The sequence below is a fragment of the Amphiprion ocellaris genome, chromosome 14 (genome assembly GCF_022539595.1).
Source record: "Amphiprion ocellaris isolate individual 3 ecotype Okinawa chromosome 14, ASM2253959v1, whole genome shotgun sequence".
Classification (NCBI taxonomy): Eukaryota; Metazoa; Chordata; class Actinopteri; family Pomacentridae; genus Amphiprion; species Amphiprion ocellaris.
Genome location: NC_072779.1, coordinates 27,230,190 through 27,249,666, shown reverse-complemented (window position 1 = coordinate 27,249,666; position 19,477 = coordinate 27,230,190). Strand labels below are relative to the sequence as shown.

General features: G+C 40.9%; 1 protein-coding gene across 1 annotated transcript; it reads right to left on the bottom strand.

Annotated features, from left to right (window-relative positions):
• Positions 1-5,592: 5,592 nt before the first annotated feature.
• Positions 5,593-18,484, bottom strand: ca4a (carbonic anhydrase IV a). The gene is made up of 8 exons (XM_023269347.3): positions 18,203-18,484; positions 12,897-12,941; positions 10,904-11,068; positions 10,669-10,814; positions 8,762-8,854; positions 8,597-8,663; positions 8,345-8,508; positions 5,593-7,382 (listed from the first exon to the last, which is right to left on the bottom strand). The coding sequence occupies exons 1-8, from the start codon at positions 18,264-18,266 to the stop codon at positions 7,203-7,205; spliced, it is 924 nt and encodes a 307-aa protein (XP_023125115.1). The 5' UTR covers positions 18,267-18,484; the 3' UTR covers positions 5,593-7,202.
• Positions 18,485-19,477: the final 993 nt, after the last annotated feature.

The following is a 19,477-nucleotide window of genomic DNA, read 5'->3' as shown; positions in this document are numbered from 1 at the left end:
AAAGTCTTGCATAAAACACATTAATCTGGAAAGTTCATTTGGTTTGAACTGAAGCCTCCTGTTATCTACAGCCTTACCTTTAACTGTGTTTTGCACAGACTGAGGATATTTTCCTCCATTTCTCATATTAGAGTCTCTTCAGGTTCAGTAACAACTAGATGGATTATTTTAACTAGATGGATTTTATTTTTATACGCTGAATACATGGACAGGTTATAGATATTTTACAGTGACACAAAGTGAAGAATTTGAAACTATCCTTTAATTTTCTGTCTATGGAAAAGGCAAATGTCACAGTTAGTGAATAATTTCTCCTTAACAGTTATATGTGAGAGATGGTGTAAATTCTCACATATAACTGTTAAGGAGAAATTGTGTTGTCCAGATATTGAACTGTTGGCAGTTGCCCTTCGGCCATATTATGTTCCAAGGGAGTTCAGTCATATCATAACAATACTTGTATACATTCCACCCAAGGCAACTGACTTGGTTCTGTGCGATGTTTTGCATGATACTGTTGCTAGGATACAGACTCAACATCCTGAGGCACTTGCAATAATATCAGGAGATTTCAACCATGTCAGCCTCTCCTCTCACCTGACTGGATTTATACAGTTTGTTAACTGCCCTACCAGAGAAAATAAAACCCTAGACCTGCTGTATGCCAATGTCAAAGAAGCTTACAGAGCTACTGCCTTACCACCACTGGGCAGGTCAGTCCATAACTTGGTTTATCTGCAGACCTGTTACAAACCTTGTGCGCTGAGACAGCCTGCAACTAAAGTCAAAATCAGAATATTGACTCCTCAAGCTAGTGAAGCTCTAAGGGACTGCTTTGAATCAACAGACTGGAATGTGCTGCTGGAAACAGATGAGGACAGTATGAACATTAACAGACAGGTTGATTGTTTTACTGAGTACATCAACTTCTGTAGAGACACAGTCATATCTGCAAAGACTGTTCGCTGTTTCCCCAATAACAAACCATGGATCACAAGCAACATAAAGGCAATCCTCAACCAGAAAAGAAAAGCTTTTAGAGACAGTGACAAAGAACGGCTCAAAGAAGTACAACATGAGTGGAAGAGGAAACTGAAGACGGCAAAGCTGGAATACAAAAAGAAGATAGAGAGGAATTTTCAACACAGCAACATTCGTGATGTGTGGAGAGGAATCAGTACCATCTCTGGACATAACAATAAAAAGAAAAGGGAGCCAATAGTGGGTGGTGTGGAAAGAGCTGATGAACTTAACCTTAACTTAGGTGTGTCCACAGTGTCAAATCTGTTGAAAAACTTCAACATTTCATCATTTGACACTGTGGACACACCTACTTCCACTGCTGCTCCTCCTTCTTCTCCTCAACATATGGAAATCCCCACTATAGCTCCTCCTCCTCCTTCTCCATCTCCTAAACATGTCTCCACAGCTGCAGCCACTTCCCTTCTAGCACCTGTACCTTTCTCTGTCACAGAAACAGGGGTGATGTTGGAGCTTAGGAGACTTTGCTCTGGGAAGGCAGCTGGCCCAGATGGTGTATGTCCAAGGCTGCTTAAAGACTTAAAGTGCTGCACAACTGTGTCAACCTCTCCACAGGATCTTCAACCTGAGTCTACAGCTGGGGCGGGTGCCTGCTCTATGGAAAACATCCTGTATTGTACCAGTACCAAAAGTCAAATGTCCGGCAGAACTAAAGGAGTACAGACCTATTGCCCTTACCTCACACATCATGAAAACTCTGGGACTGCTGATTCTACGCCTACTGAGGCTTGAGGTCAAAGACAAACTCGATTCACTGCAGTTTGTATACAAAGAACACATTGGAGTGGATGATGCCATCCTCTTCATGCTTCACCGTGCCCTGTCTCATCTGGAGGAACCTGGAGTTTATGTGAGAATCATGTTCTCTGATTTTTCAAATGCATGCAACTCCATCCAACCCACCATACTCAAAGACAAGCTCACAGAGATGGGAGTGGATCCTTCCTGTGCTTCTTGGATCATAGATTACCTGACAGGAAGACCACAGTTTATCAGGCTGGGGAACTGAGTTTCTGGGACATTAATGAGCAGTACTGGGGCTCCACAAGGAACAGTCCTGGCTCCATTCCTGTTCACACTGTATACATCAGACTTCAAATACAGCACTGAGTCCTGTCACATTCAGAAATACTCTGATGACACTGCTATAGTGGCATGTATCAGAAATGACATGAAGCTGAATACAAGAATCTGATTAGTGCCTTCAGTGACTGGAGTCACAAAAACTGCCTGGTACTCAACACCTCAAAGACAAAGGAAATGATCATCGATTTCTGCAGATCCAAACCCACTTTTCAGCCAGTGAACACTTGTGGCGTGGACATTGAGGTGGTGACATCGTATAAATATTTAGGTGTCCACCTTGATAATAAGTTGGACTGGTCTAAAAACGTATACTTCATCTACAAAAAGGGCCAGAGTCGACTTTTTTGCCTCAGAAGACTTCGATCATTAGACATCTGCAGTAAGATGCTGCAGATGTTTTATCAGTCTGTGGTAGCAAGTGTCCTGTTTTATGCTGCAGTCTGCTGGGGAGGCAGTATAAAAAACAAGGATGCAAGGCATTTCAACAAACTGATTTAAAAAGCTGGCTCTGTGGTTGGAATCAGATTGAACTCACTGAAGGATGAGGTGGAGAGACGGGCACTTAGAAAGATGGAGGCCATTTTGACAAACCTGGATCATCCACTTCACATCTGCCTCAGTGAACAACAAAACATTGGTGGACGGCTCCTATCCCTGCACTGCAGGACAGAAAGATTCAGAAAATGTTTCTTGCCATCAGCAATCAGACTATTAAATTCAAAAATAAACAGAGACCAGAAAATTGAATTTCCCTTCGGAGATTAATAAAGTCATTGTATTGTATTGTAATTCACCTGACTACAGAGGTGAATTGCTTTGAGTGGTTGTTCCCTTTTCGTGTGTCCACTCTTGATATCTCTCCATGAAATATTGTCAGTAGGCGGCCAGACTAATCCAGATCGCGTTCCCAAAGGTGCTGCTCCTAAAAGGGATTACAGAGGTTAACCTATCTCTTTAGCTTCTCTGGCAGAGCAGCCTCAGAGCCAGGTCTGTCTGTTTTAATGACTCCACTTTCATGGCTCTGACATCAGGAGCTCTGAGCCACCTCAGCAGCAGCTGATCTCATCGCCTCTGAACTAAATGCAACGGTGCTCCTCAAACACCTCTGAGATCAGATCAGCATGGAAACAGGGCTCACATATAAAGACATCCCAGCTATGTGTCGTGTTAACTTTGACCATGACAACCTCTCACCTCTGCAGCTATTGAGAAGTAAGTGTGATTGAAAGATCTGTGTAGTTTCTCATTCATCCAGGTCATGTTGGTGATGTGATTGAAAGAGATAAAGACATTTTTTAAAAGGCTTTGGAAACCAGGGGACTGCTCTATTCTGTGAGATCCAAAGGCTTTGAGTTAATTCACATTCTTTCTCATCATTTATCAGAGCATTGCTTGTAAACAGTTGTCAGCTACAGTGTACAAATGACAGGATATTATCCCAAATGCATTCGAATGGCTGTAACAGTGTCTGTTATGTGATGAGCAGCCTGCTAAAAAATATATTATCGGTTAATGGGCCCTTACTGTATTTGTGTATTTTTCCCAAAATGAAAGTGTTAAACTTTGGAAGAAAAACCATCATGCTGCTCTTTTCCTCTGAGTTTAATTCAAAAGGAATTTAATGTTTGGACTGCTTTGATAGCATCTCCATAATTGTAAAAACTAGAGGAGGGAGGTTGTTGCTCGAGAGTGTGGGATTTCTATGATATTTCTAAATGGAGTTCTTATACTGTTTTTATACTAGCGGCTTGCTTTTATAGAATAATATGTTTTATATTAACTGCTTGCTTTTATAGAATCATATTCCTAATGTTTTGCACTGTTTATGATGATATTTTACACTGTCTATGAAGATGGAAAAATACTGGATGACGGAGGTATGCAAGATTGGAAAAGAACTAGGTGAAAAATTATGATGGAGACTCTGTTTCAAGGTTGTACTGGAGACTCTGTTTCACAGATAAGAACAACTGCTGAGGTTTCATCCTCCCCCACAAAGAGAGGGGAACCATCTTCATGGCTGTGAGGTTCGGAGGATCCAGATCGGGACAAGAAGATGGCTGCTCATACGCAAAGGAGGGGGTTAGATGCGCAGAAGACAACCAACCAGCAGAAAGACACACCCTGAAAGCTTATGCACCTGTGAAATTAGATATAAGGCTGGGTCAGGGGAAGAATAGTGTGTCAGACTTCGTGAATTGACAAGAACTCTGTTGTCAGGGATAGGAAGTTGGACCCAGAGCTCTGTATGCTATATTCAATCTATTTGTAATAAATATACTGAATGAGACCTGAATACTTTCTCCTATCGCTTCATTCAACGAATGCGCAGGAACTATCTCACACATAGTCTGTTTTCCTGGTAGAATGAGATTGTGCTCCAACAAGAGCTGCTGCTACGTCACCTTGCAAGCTCTGGTTATATTATATTGGCTAATGTTACATCAGCTGGCAGACAGCCCAGAGAGTCATATAACTCTCATATAACATATAACAGCCAGGTAACTGTACAATAACCAGGTTAGCAGGTGTATCAATTGGATTAGAATATAGTGGAATGGGTCACAAATATCCCTCGGTGACAGCCTGTCGTAGAGCACTGCAGCATCAATCAGCTGGCTGCCTAGGATTTATATCAAGCCTGAGATGCAGCAGGGAGGGAGAGGAGATCCGGGAAAAGGTGGCACTGTTTGTTTTTCTCTGGACTACATGGACAATGACTGGCCCAGTGACCTTTACCTGCAGCTGGTTATCTGATGGGTTGCTGTGCATGTTTTAGGGAGGGAAAATGGTGCCCTTTGTCCCAGAAACCCCAGGGACGAGGGGAACTGAGGAGAGATTTAGTGCACTTGTGTTGGTGCTGTCCTGTTGACTGGAAGACTGAAAGGTGCCACTGCCAAATATGAAGCATCAACCCAGCAGGGGAATGAACAGGAGTCATTCATTCAAGCTTTTGTGTGTATGCTCTCTTGACCTGCAAGCATGTGTCTGTGAAGGCCTGCTGTCTTCCTAAGCCTGTCTGTCTCAATAAGCCTTCTGATTCTTTAATGACAGGGGTAAAAGGGGGGGAGGGGATGTACAATAACTTGAAGAAGCACCTGCAAATTGTCTCATATCCCAGTAAAAAAATATATGTATTTGGTGTCACATTTTAGTGTGTTTGTGTACTTGTGGTCGCTCTAAGTATATTACAACAACAATCTCCTGTTCTTCATGTAAAATTGCCTCCATAGCATCAAGAACAAGTCAATTAGAAAAGGATTAAGGGATCAAGACCCATGAGCACCCTCAGACTCTCCTGACGGACCGGAGGAGAATCGGTCAGCAAACTGAGAAGCTTGTCTGTGTGTCTGAGCCAGCAGACAAACAACAGAGTCAACAGAGTGTGTTCTCATATCATTTTTCACTGTGCAGGGATTTGGAGGCAGAGCTGACACTGAGGCATGTACACAGAAGACATGGCCATTAAAAAGGCATGTAAGCAGTTTATTGTTCAGTTGAAACACATTCTCCATATTATTTACAACACTTTCAAGCATTACAACCTGACAGTCTTATACACTTGAAGATCATAAAGTAAACTCTATTGGACATGAACAACTTGATGCTTCATATATAGGTTTGCACTCAGTACTACTGCCTACTGTACTTTGCAATACATAAATAACAATAACTGTGCGTCTCATATCAATATACACATTCAGTACATAAATACATGTGTACAGTGGCACAGCATAGAAATATAACTGTAGGGCGTATGAAACAATGGACAATATACAGATTCTTTGCTAGATCAACACAACACATCTTGCTGGAAAATTGCACAGATCTCTCACTAGAATGCATAACAAGTCCTCTTGAATAAATGAGTGAGAACTCAGTGGGGTGTAATTCACAGTCGGTAACATTCAGTGCATCCCAGAGCCTGAAATACAAGCCATGAACACAGTCACATGTCCTCACGATAAGCTCATTGAACTTTATGGGTCAAAACTGGGAGAAACGGAGGTGTGTGTATGAATCTGGCAAGCATTGTTTAGTGTGTGCGGCATCACTTCAGCAGCCACGTGCATGTAGCTCACCATCTGCAACATCAAGACATACGGGCTCATGTGATACGTTTGAAATGCGTGAAAGTAATGGTGGAAAAGACGTGCTGCTCGGCTCTGAGAAGTGTTGCTGTGTCCTCGTTCTGCATGATGCTGTCACTCACTGTGTGAGTCACTATCAGCATCTCTGCATCATCATCACTTTTCCCTCAGGTGTCGGCTTCCTCTGACTCTGAGAGGAGAGAGCCTGCAGCTCTGCTCTCAGAACAGTATGCATTTGTTCTTTGTGGATTTTCCAGTTACAGAATGCTGGTGGAAAAAGGCCTTACACTTGTCACACTTGCTCCTTTTCACAAACCAGCTGCTGACTCAGTGGCTGTGAGGGCTTCACCTGTCAGTTGTACTGTGCGCTCCTGGACTTTGAAACAAAAAACAAACTGTTTTGACCTCTGACTTTGAAATGGAGCTTGTTTTTATGAATCAGTTCTGCTATTTATAACTCCATGCTGTTCACATGCCCCATTAATAACTCATCACATGCCAGTTCATGGGGCTGACATCGACAAGTCACTCTGACATTAGCAGAGACTAAATTTACCTGACATTGGACAGGGGGGATGAGGTCTTAAGTGTTCAAGGAGTGTGTTGGTGTTTAGGATGATGCTGTGAGAAACGAGGGCATGACTAGGAGATCTGGGGTTGAATCTGAAATTAGTTGTCATTTTAGAGTGATTGGCAACCTGTTTTATGGCACATTCATAATGCTGAAATAAGACCTATTCTTTCACTAAGCATGCATGAATGCTGATGAAACCCTTACAGCTCCTTTCGTAAGGCATTCCTCGAATGCCTTTGTCATTTGTGTCATAAGGGAGGAACACCAGGCAGGTAATGCCTGCACTACGACATGGTCTATCATCTTTGCAGCCGTGAGACTAAGATGTTACAAACCAGGGCTCAGCTGAGGATTGATACAGAGCTTATTGTGTTTATGGATGTCGCAGTGCAGCATTGGGATGCCTCGCTCTAGTTGGGGTGGGACAATCCCAACGCCATGGAAATGGCGGCCATCAGGAGGGCAGAGCTGGCCAGGATCATGGCACCTCCTGATCTGAACACCTGCCGGCCATTGAGGGGCTGGACAGGCCTGAAATTTCCCATCATCTGCTTGCCATCGTGGAACTGCAGGTCTGAGAATGCTCCCAGCTGGAGGAACAGAAGATTATTAGATATAAAGTCAGGCTCTAGCTTCGCCAAAATGTGTAATCTGACTGAGTCTGGGAACGCTGAGTTTTTATGTCAATTTGTATACGGAGGACCAGCAAAGGAATGATTCTAGCGTTCTGTACACTGCTTGCACCTCAGCATTTTCTTTTTATGCTGCTTTGCTCCACAAATTTTAGGAGGAAAATAGTGCACCTCTTTTATCTGACAATTACATTTATCAGTGAGTCTGCAGTTTAAGAATTTGCATTGAAAGACTTATGAGTTTACAACACATTAGCAAATATTAAGGTTGAGTAGGCAGTATTTTTGGGGGGCATAGATGGCAAAAATTCCACACTAGCATTTCAGCTTATTGTGATTCAGTTGTATAACTAGACTTCTGCACATCTGCAGGGGCTTAGAACTGAAAGAAATGAGAGCGGCAGGAGGAGGGTTAATTCTTTCAAGTTCTGCCTATTGCAGCTTTGCAGCTGTCATTGTAGTGGCTTTAATAACGTAACAACCTCTCTATCTGTGAATTGTTAACAGTGTCACTTCTCACATGGCTGGTATGGTATATAAATCATCCAGTAGTTTGAGAACAAGTTGTAGAATGCTAGTAAAAGTTAGAGACAAGTAAAAGAAATTATTAGAGATTCATGTAACAGAGGGCTGGAACCACTAACTGTACATAAGCTAGTTGAATCTAGCTTCACCATAACCAGCCACAACAAAAAGATGCTGCATTAACATCAATACATCTGTAACAATCTAACAAAGGAGTATAAAAAAAAAGTCATTAGTTACAGGGAATGGGTTTCTGCAGAACGAAAACTTTTCCTGAACAGTTCTCCCTTCACTACTCAGGCAAACATTTTGATAACTGAAGTTTTGATTTAAAATTAGTGGAGAATAGAAAAATTAATTTTTAAAACAGTGAGTAAAATCAGGTGAATTCTAACCTGATCCATGCTCAGAGGGATGGGCTTCTCAAACACAGTCCAAACCACGGCCTCAGCACACCCTGGGGTGGTCAGAGAGCCTTTGTATCGGTAGTAGGAGGTCAGATTCTGCTCAGATGGGATCAGCTGGGCCAGAGAGATGGCTGGTAGAGATGTATTACTATCTGAAAACAGAGAAGCCGCAGTGAAAACGTTAGCAACAAAGATATGCAGCCTCGTGTTTGGTTGATTGTACAGAACAGTCATACATACTTGTGGCTTTGACATTTCGCACAGTGTTGATGATGGCTTCATACTTTCTGTTTGCACTGTTGGATTTCTAAATATGGGAGGAGACACATATCAGTATTGTTTAATTTCACAATTTCACACTTGCAACTGTAGACTGATAAAATGAAACAGGAAATTATGAAATACCTCATAGAAAAATCCAAGAACTGCAATTCCCTCTGGATCTCTCAAAGCTGTAGTCAGATCAGTGTAGTGGCTCTTCATGTGAACAATGTGCAGCTGCAGAGAAAACATTACAACTGTTAACACCTTCTGCAACATTATATTTCATGCAGTATATGGAGAACCTTATTGTAAACAGAACCAGCAAAAATGTCACAATTATAGCTGCTGCAATTGCAACATGTGTGGAGATTTCATGCTGTAACAAAAGAAATAGATATCAGGTTCTGCAGGTATTTATCAGAAACATGTCTTAAAGGAGGGGCTGCACAGTGGCGTAGTGGTTAGCACTTTCGCCTTGCAGCAAGAAGGTCCCTGGTTCGCGTCCCGGCTTTCCCGGGATCTTTCTGCATGGAGTTTGCATGTTCTCCCTGTGCATGCGTGGGTTTTCTCCGGGTACTCCGGCTTCCTCCCACAGTCCAAAAATATGCTGAAGTTAATTGATTATTCTAAATTGCCCGTAGGTGTGAATGTGTGAGTGCTTGTTTGTCTTTGTATGTGGCCCTGCGACAGACTGGCGACCTGTCTAGGGTGTCCCCTGCCTTCGCCCGAGTCAGCTGGGATAGGCTCCAGCACCCCCCGCGACCCTAGTGAGGATTAAGCGGTGTATAGATAATGGATGGATGGATGTCTTAAAGGAACTTTTGTAAATGCTGCTGAACCTCTTTTAGTTTGAAATATCTTGGTTTGTGTTTGAGCCTCAACAGGCAGAAATGAAGGATTTTGGAAACTATAACACAGATATCTGTTTGCTTTCAGATTTGAACTGTCACTTCTTGCTGCCTGATTCATCAGACTCCTACCACATGACTGGTTTCCAGGGGAAAACAAAGACCTCGGTCCTGACTACCAGTGGTTAATTAAACATGAGTGATGAACTGCAGGCATTGCTGACTTTGTTGTGTCTGTTCACAACTGCAGTACAGTTAAGGAAATCTCACTTTTTGCTGTTCCTGCTCTTTCTCCATGGCATTTTATACAACTGCCTCATGTTTATGCAGGAACAGCTTGGAGACTGTGAGCAGTGATTCCCTGAATATGACACCACGCTGCCTTTACCTTTAAAGGTTAGATCTGGTGATATTCTTCCATTCTAAGACTACCGTCTGCTGTGTATTCCAAGTCTGATATACAGTTAAAAAATATCAATGGGCCGCAACACGTCACTACAGAGTGACACGTTCCTTCTTTACCATGAGCAAGTGCAGTGTAATCTATTTTGAGTCAAGCCTTCGGACACCTTAAGTATTCACTAACAGGCAAATCCACAGCTGAAAGTGTTTTCTAACAAACAGTCACATTAAAGACTACAGTAAATATTCAGTATGTGCTTTCAGAACTACAGGCTGAGGATGTGGACAAGTATGAGATGGACAATCATATTGTTAGTTTTAGTGTTTTATTCATATGCTAATAGTATAGAATAGCACCATTTTTCATTTAAAATATTGTGTATTCATACACTGTACATAATAAAGAGTTTAATTCATAGATAAAAACCATTTTTATCATCGTGCCTAAAATGATTGGTCTGTTTTACTACGTTTTCAGCGGTTAAGGAAACAATATGATCATTTACTAACTTCTACATGTTTTCATATTGATTAGCAAAGTTATTAGGTGTTTTTTTTTCCTATAGCAATGCTATGCAGCCAATAAAATGTTTTAATCAGTGGACAGTGAGTGTGGTACAAGATAATTATTAATTGAAAGTTTTGACTTCATTTGTGCTGGTGTATGTCCATTCAGCTGTCTTCATGTGGCCAAAATCAACACAACATCCCGAATCACTAATCCTCAATTATGACTGCTCTCTCATATTCACCATGTCACAGACAGTCTGTGTGTTTTCTTTAGGATTGTTAATGTACCTCCATGGGATACTGCTCCCCATCAATGGTGTGTTCGGAGCCAGGTCCTCCATTGTTGCCCCAGTGCAGGTGGAACTGCACCGCCTTGTAGATGCCCTGCAGGCCTCCCCCTGAGATGGTGCTCAGATGAGGAACTCCAACTTGAACTAGAGGGGACAAACACCAAACATACTGACTTCACAACAGAGCTTTAAACACTGTTTACTAATCAATGTTAAACAGAAAGGAGGCTCACCTGAGTGGCCGTTGTTTTTGATGGTGCTCCTGAAGATCTGCTGGTAGTTCTTAAACTTTATCGGAGTCAGACGTTCATCTTTCAAAGTCTTTCTGGTGACGATGTTGATGGGCGACTGGTATTTTCCTGCACATTCCTTAAAGGCGTGGTCCCACTTTTCTGGTGCTACGACAAGAAAAAGCAGAGTTTAAAGTTTTAAACTGGTTAATAATCTTCTTATAGCAGCTGGCAGAGGCCAAACATCAGTTTTATTGCTTCTAGACTGATTTTCTTATTATGTCTCTGAACAGATTGGTTGGAGGGACAGTAAATCCACCACATGCATGGTGAGTCACAGGGATCAATCATTGGCCCTTTACTATTCTCCACAGAGATTTTACCTTTGGGCCAAATCTTTCAGAAGCACGATATCAGCTTGCATTTTTAAACAGATAGTTATTTGCTTTGCTTCTCTGTCAGTTCTTACTATGTGATGCAACTGAACAAATTGCAAGTCTTTCTCACAGAAGTTAAAACTTGTCATCACCAGCTGCAACCACCAATAAAAGTTATTATCATAGCTTCAGACTCCACACTTAGTAAAACATATTTATGGCTTATGTCATGTCTTATTCAAGAAATTTTGGCTGACATTGGATTACAGGCTCAATACTTATCTTTGTTTGTTTGTTTGTTTTTAAAAAGGCAGGGGTCTGTTTCACAAAGCAGATTTAGTGAAAACTCTGAGTCTGTTAACCCTGAAATGAGGGAAACTGCGTTTTCCGTGTCAAAAAGGGAGGCAACTCAAACCAGAGAAGAGGGGTAACTGTAGCCTGTTTCAGAGAGAGGGGTAACTTAAGCTCTCGGTCAGTTACTGTAGTAACAGAGTCAATGAACCTAACCTGGTCGGGACGAGGTTTTTCTTAATGAACCTCGAGTTTCTCTCTGGGTCCGCCCTCTTTCAGTCACACACGCTATTTGATTTCCTCATTCATTCATGCAGTCAGCAGGCGGGTTTTGGCGTAGTCTAGCTCTGCCGTCTGTCAAAATGACATGTCCTTTCGTTAACGAACCGTAAAATATGATCAAAATGAGGTAGCTCCATGAGATTATGACGACTTCTTACCTGTTTTAAAAATGTTTTTATATTTCATCTTAAGCTTCTGCCACGTGCGCTTCTCCCCCGTGGGATTGCACCTAAATGAAATAACTTAATAGGCTACCATTCAAACTGTTTTCTCCTGTAATATTATTGTGATTGCAAAGGACTGCATTTAAACTTAGGCACTGACCCAGGCAGCAATGTTCCCCCACACCATCTCCCTCTCTTTTGCAGGTGCAGCGGTGGTGCACTTCTTTATAAAAATTTGTTCAAACTCGCCATATGAGTGCATTAAGATTTCCAATTAAAATGGGTGAAAAACGCAGCCCTCCGTTTCCCCGTTGCCATGGTGACTCGTTGAATCATGGCTCCATTGATGCTGGCTTTTTATAGTTGTGGTGCACGCGCTTAACTCCTGGTGAAACTACTCCGAGTTGATTAAACCAACGCAGATCAGCTGTTCTGGAATCGGAAACTCAGAGTTTCCTATCTCAGAGCAGATCAACTCAGAGTTCAGGGTTATACTCAGAGTTTGCCGAACCTGCTTTGTGAAACGGACCCCAGGTCACTTTCAAATCGAGCGCTATTATTACATTTTAACACTTGAACTGTCTGATTCAGCACAACCTATGCAAACTGCTGCAGATGGCTGCAGCAAGACACAAAAGATGGAAAACTGCATATGGCCTCAATTTTAGCATTTTAAACTGTAGGTTCAAGAGTAGTTTTTAAGGTTTCATTTACACATATTTGGGACTCCTACCTGTATTTCTGATTTGCTAACTCTCTGTGACTATGAGTGCAGATCTCGTGGTAAGTCTTTGTCAGTATGGTAAATGCTGCAGTTCTCTTTATTTTAAACTACACTTCTGTGTGTTTTCTGTGTGTTATAAAATTGTGAAACAAGCTCACCATTGCACTGATGATCGCAGGTAAACTGGGATTGATAGCACCAGTCTGAAACACAAAAAATTATTTTGTCAAGAATAGGTTTTTATTGACAAGACATTGTATATATTTATCTTGATACCAACAGTGAGTGATGTAAGGAGCAAAAACACAGTTGATGCCAGTGTCATCTCCTCGCATTATTCATTTCTAAATGACGCCAAATAAACCCCAGCTGGACTCTTGCCATATTTGCTGGCACGAATCCTGAAATATTTTTATATATATATATATATATATATATATATATATATATATATATATATATATATATATATATATATATATATATATATATATATATATATGTATATATATATATATATATATATATATATATATATATATATATATATTATATATATATTTATATATATATATATATATATATATTTACATATGCGTGCTTTTATTAATAGATTTTTTTGTTCCTTACTGCAAACAGTGAATTGTTCTCCTATTAGTTTAAGTCAACTGTTATTCAGGGCCACACCAAAACCTCTAATACACAGGAAACTGTCTTCCTATTCACAAAAAAGTAGTCGTTTGTGCTTTATCTTTCCGTGCTATCAGCATAAACACTGAGATCCCATTCTCACATGTTTGTCTGTGGGTTTATTAATATTTCACAATTGGTTTGCATGTTTCCACCCTTTACGCAGAGACAAATATCTGCTGCTATCTCACAAATCAAATATTTATGAAAAACACACATGCATTGAAAAAATACGGGGAGGGTCTCCTGCTCTCATATTAGTATTATATGAGGACTTCTCACTGTGTTTGTGAAGGAAGTCCCTGCTTGGTTTCTTTGCCATGGTGGTGAACCTTTTCCTCCTGCAGCTGCATGATAATGGATTCTGAAAATAAACCATGCAGGGGCCAAACATTCTGGGGGGTCAGGTGGTATTGAGGGGTACTATCATTATCTACAATGGCTCCAGAGTGTAAAGAGATTCTCATATTTCAAAGATTTATTTCTCATGTTTTATTTTAATCGCTGGATTTGCATGGGAGTGAAGTGTGGGCCTTGAAGAAGAAAAAAATCTTACTTCAGAAATGTCTAATTACTCTCCGTCACTGCAGTCTGGATGCTGAGTGTATTAAAGGATTAGGATTAATTTCAAACTTTGAGTCACGTTTGCCAACAAGCTTTTACAGCTTCAGCTTTAACAGTAAAATGTGTTATTTTTAGTATCACAGTTGTGTGAGTCTTACAGAGACAAGATGGTTCAACTGTATCTCATGATGGTGATAATGAAGCTTGTCAGTCATCAGCATTAATGTTTGTAGTATTTGCTACTTTGGGATCCAGCAATGTTTTTTCAAGACATATATATATACATATATATATATATATATATATATATATATATATATATATATATATATATATATATATATATATATATATATATATGCAGTAATAATAAAAATCTTAAAAATCTGGGTCCCAAAATTTAGAAAACCGAAAAACAAAGTAACACAAAACTTTGTCTTGTGTTTTTCACCCATTTATTCAGAACAGATACTTTTAGCATAGATTCTTCAGTTTTACTCAGGACATGTAACCAATCAGATGGTGCTGTGGGCGGGACTTAAGAGAGAGAGGCATCAGAGCCAAAGTAGCATGTTTTTACATTCATAAAATGCATTAATCCGTTAAAAATTACTATTATCAGAAAAATGCTGAATATTGATTCTGTTCATCAACCAAGCCGATAAGTGATCAGCCTCCACTGATCCCCATAGGATGTGGCTGTAGCTACCCACCAAAAAAGCTTTTATCAAATCTTTGAAATCACATAGAATATTTACTCGTTTCGTGTGTATGAACAGTGGAAAGTAATTAAGTACTTGATCTTATGTACAAAGACTTTAGTACTTCATGCCACTTCATGCATCTACTTTTTAGTCCACTACATTTATTTGAGAACTGTAGTTACAAGTTACTGAACTGAGGTTTTAAAACGTAATTTACCAAGTACAAATACTAAAATAGAGTCGGGTTCTGCTCAAGGTTTCTTCCCTGTTAAAAGGGTGTTTTCCTTGCTCTGGGGGTTCAGGCATATGGGTTCTGTAACGCATCTGGAGACAATTTGACTGGTAATTGGCGCTATATAAATAAAATTGAACTGAATTAAATTAAAATGCATCGTAAATAATACATTGAGTACTTTTACTTGTGTTACTCGTACATTTGTCTAAGAACAGTGCCTGAAATACCTGTGACATAATATTTGCATATTATATGGATTCTACCACTAAAGGAGCTTTTTTTTTTTTTTTTTACATGTCATACGGCTGGTTTTACTTACGCAAAAATACTTAACGAATCCAGAAATACCCTACATCACTGAAATATCTCTAGTTATGTCTCAGAATGGCTTCTTTTCATGTCAGCCAATCAGATTTCTGTCCGCACAATTCTTGACCAATGGGCGCTCGGCTTTGATCTTATGTGTGGCGCTCAGCAGAATGAACAATATGAACAATATGAGCAATGAATGAGTTGAATAGATGTGAGAGCTGTGGCCAGAGAGTGAGCTGAGGAAACTGTCAAGGAGGAAACAAAAGGCAGCGAAGGGCAAACAAACTGTCCGTCCGTCGGCGCGTCTGAAAACGACATGAGAACTCGGCAGCACCAGGAGCCACATGAACACTCAGCTGTTTCAGTAGGGACGCCGGATGACATAATTCCCTGGAATTACCCTTAGCAAAGTTCCGAACGCTAATATTAACCTGATTCTGAACTTTAAATCAAGTATTTAGTTCAAATTGACATTTAAAATTATGGAAATGTTGAGATAAAGTCTCTTTAATCGTTAAAGTTATGGGAATGTGCACTAATTTCCCCACAACAGTAGTTCTGAGTCAAAAGTGTTTCTCTCAGAAGTAGCAGAACAACCCCAACACGCACAAAACTTACAAAACTAAGAGCAGTACTGGGTCTCTATGGATGTGGACCGTTTATCGGAGCGCGCACTGGCCACCGTCCACAACACGGAATGAATGAATGAATGAATGAATGAATGAATGAATGAATGAATTCTCAGACTGATGCAAAATTAACGACCACTAACCATTTAAAATATATTTTACATCAGCTGTAGAAACAGCGCAGCTTCCTCCTGGATGTCACAGATGTTATATAAACCAAAGAGAATATTTTAGAGCTCGTGACTGTATTAAAGGTGCTGTGATGGTAAACATACAGCACGTATGTACACTATATTGCCAAAAGTATTCGCTCACCCATCCAAATAATCAGAATCAGGTGTTCCAATCACTTCCATGGCCACAGGTGTATAAAATAGAGCACCTAGGCATGCAGACTGCTTTTACAAACATTTGTGAAAGAATGGGTCGCTCTCAGGAGCTCAGTGAATTCCAGCGTGGAACTGTGATAGGACGCCACCTGTGGAGACGCGTTCTCTGGAGTGACGAATCGCGCTTCTCCATCTGGCAATCTGATGGACGAGTCTGGGTCTGGCGGTTGCCAGGAGAACGATACTTGTCGGACTGCATTGTGCCAAGTGTAAAGTTTGGTGGAGGGGGGATTATGGTGTGGGGTTGTTTTTCAGGAGCTGGGCTTGGCCCCTTAGTTCCAGTGAAAGGAACTCTGAATGCTTCAGCATACCAAGACATTTTGGACAATTCCATGCTCCCAACTTTGTGGGAACAGTTTGGAGCTGGCCCCTTCCTCTTCCAACGTGACTGTGCACCAGTGCCATAAAGACATGGATGACAGAGTCTGGTGTGGATGAACTTGACTGGCCTGCACAGAGTCCTGACCTCAACCCGATAGAACACCTTTGTGGGATGAATTAGAGCGGAGACTGAGAGCCAGGCCTTCTCGTCCAACATCAGTGTGTGACCTCACAAATGCGCTTCTGGAAGAATGGTCAAAAATTCCCATAAACACACTCCTAAACCTTGTGGACAGCCTTCCCATAAGAGTTGAAACTGTTATAGCTGCAAAGGGTGGACCGACGTGATATTGAACCCTATGGATTAGGAATGGGATGTCACTTACGTTCACATGCGAGTCAAGGCACGTGAGCGAATACTTTTGACAATATAGTGTATCTCGCAACACGCGATCATAAATGATGCTATTTTCATTTCAGCTGTCACTTCAATGAAAAATAAATTAATAAAAATACTTGACTAAAATGTTTACATTTTTGTCAAGTATTTTTATTCATTTATTTTTTGTTAAGGTCAAGTTCAGCCACATTTTAAAGACAGACAGAAAATGTGTATTTGGAGTTTTAAAAGAAAACAAATTTTAAAAAAAACATAAGAGGAGCTTTAGCCGTTTACTTCCATAGTGACCGGTGACTAGAGTGAGTCGCTCTGATCGGTCTGCAGTGATCGTTGCTACCATCCCTGAGTCGTGGTGTCAAACCGCGGAGGACTGTTCTGGAGATCTGGAGACAGCGGCGCTGCGCATGACGCTTCTCTCTGCGGCAACAAACGACTGTGACTGGCTGAGCGAGCAGGTGCAAGAGTGAGAGAAGGAGTCAGAGAGAGGAGGGGGCAAAAAGAGGGGGAGTGCAAGCGAGAGAACGGGAGACACAGACGTGTCTGACGCGCGGAGGCTCAGAGGGAATCTCAGTTCTGCTGCTTTTCTCTTCGGACCCTCTGCTGCCGTCAGCCCGGAGCTGCAGCTTCATGTTTTGATGCACGGAGGAGCCTCCCCGGCCTGATGGACAGGCAGGTGGAGCGCGTCACGTAGGCGGTTTTTGGTGCTCTCTTTTGGAGAAGGGTGGTTGAGGGTTGGGGTGGGCTCGTTTTCCGAGCTTCCATCTCTCACCTGAACGTTTTTCTTTATCAGTTCTGGAATTTCTGTCTATTTTTAGATTCACGGAATTCCACAATATATCAACTTTCCAACTAATTAAGTGACACAGCGGAAGAAAAAAACGCAACTTTATCTTACTGCTTTCACTGAGCAGCTTTCTGGTCGAGTCATTCATTCCATATTTACTGTTTTGCCTTGATATTAGAGCTTGTATTAATTTCGATATCAAGCGTGATTAGATGTAAAATAATTTGACAGATCAAAATGAAAAATAAATATTGAGACAACAAGCTGAAATTGCGCAAAGGACAAACATTCCCAGAAAAAGCACAGACTACCCATCTATTATTGAATTAACCGGCCAATTTCTTTCACATTTTATTTAGCAGACTAACAGGCAATAGAGATTCAAATAATGTAAATAAATTGCACATCTTCTCCCTGTATGGCTGAGCAGACTCACCTCCTGCTCCGGTGCAGCTCGTCCAGAAGGATGCCAGGAGAACACACAGGATCAGTTGCTGCATCTTGGAGCGTCTGTGTGTCGAGCGAGAGGAGGCAACACAGTCACTTGTTTTTTTTCCAATGTGATCGCATTCTTGCGGGGGTCTTATATTTATCTATCAGCGGACCCCCCAACAGGAAAGAAGGAGTGGCCCCTCCCCCTTCGGGCATTCCGCTGAGAGCCGTTGAGGAGGCTCTCTATGGGCTCCTGGAGCCAAATTAACGCAGCGTTCAGATGGAGAAGAAGCTTTCCGGTGATCTGTAGCAAATCAGCCAGAGATAATGATGACGGGGCGCTGACAACTTCATAGGTGGCTCAAGGTGGCCTTCACCTGATCAACAGAGCGGAGAGAGAGGGAGGAATATTTTTATTAGTCCAGCCTCAACCTCTCCCCCGTTACTCCACCTGTTCCTTCACATTAATATCAGGGCCACAATTATATTCCAGCCTGGTCCTGCAGCTACACATGTTCTACATCAGCTTCATCCAGATATTAAATGAAGCTACATGATGGCAGTGACATATTCAAACCCAAAACTCCACCTTGTATGACAGCATTAGATCACATGGAAACTTTCTGCATGTCTGGTGCACTGTTTGTCAGTGGTGGAAGAAAGGATTCGAATATTAACCAAAATAAAAGTACCACATTATAAAAATACTCCATTATAATAAGAACTAGAAGGATTCAGTCACAAATTCGAGTATGTACTATTTATACTATTATTATCAGACTGTCAGTCATGCTTTTGAATTCAAATATTAACCAAAATAAAAGTTTCACATTATAAAAATATTCCATTATAATAATAAGTAGAAGTATTCAATCACAAATTCTAGTATCCGTATGCACTGTTTATATTGTTATTATCAGCGTGTCAGTCATGCTTTTGAATAATCTGTGTGAAAGGTTAATCATATCATAGAGTTTGGTTGAATGATGCCAAAATAATCTACTTATAAACCATTAAAAGTTCTCATTATGTGTTATTAGTTTCATTCATCGGTGCCATTGATGCATTAATATGTCACTTAATATTGTAGTTTGTTATGATGTTGACGATGTTACAACTACTTATTGGGCAGTTTCATATAGAATAATTCATCATAAACCATAATGTGATATCATATGTTTTATGATGAACTTAAAAACGGAATTCTGATATCATGTTAATAACACACATATGGTAAGATTGTAAATAATAAAGTTCCAGTAACTATCTGCTTAACACT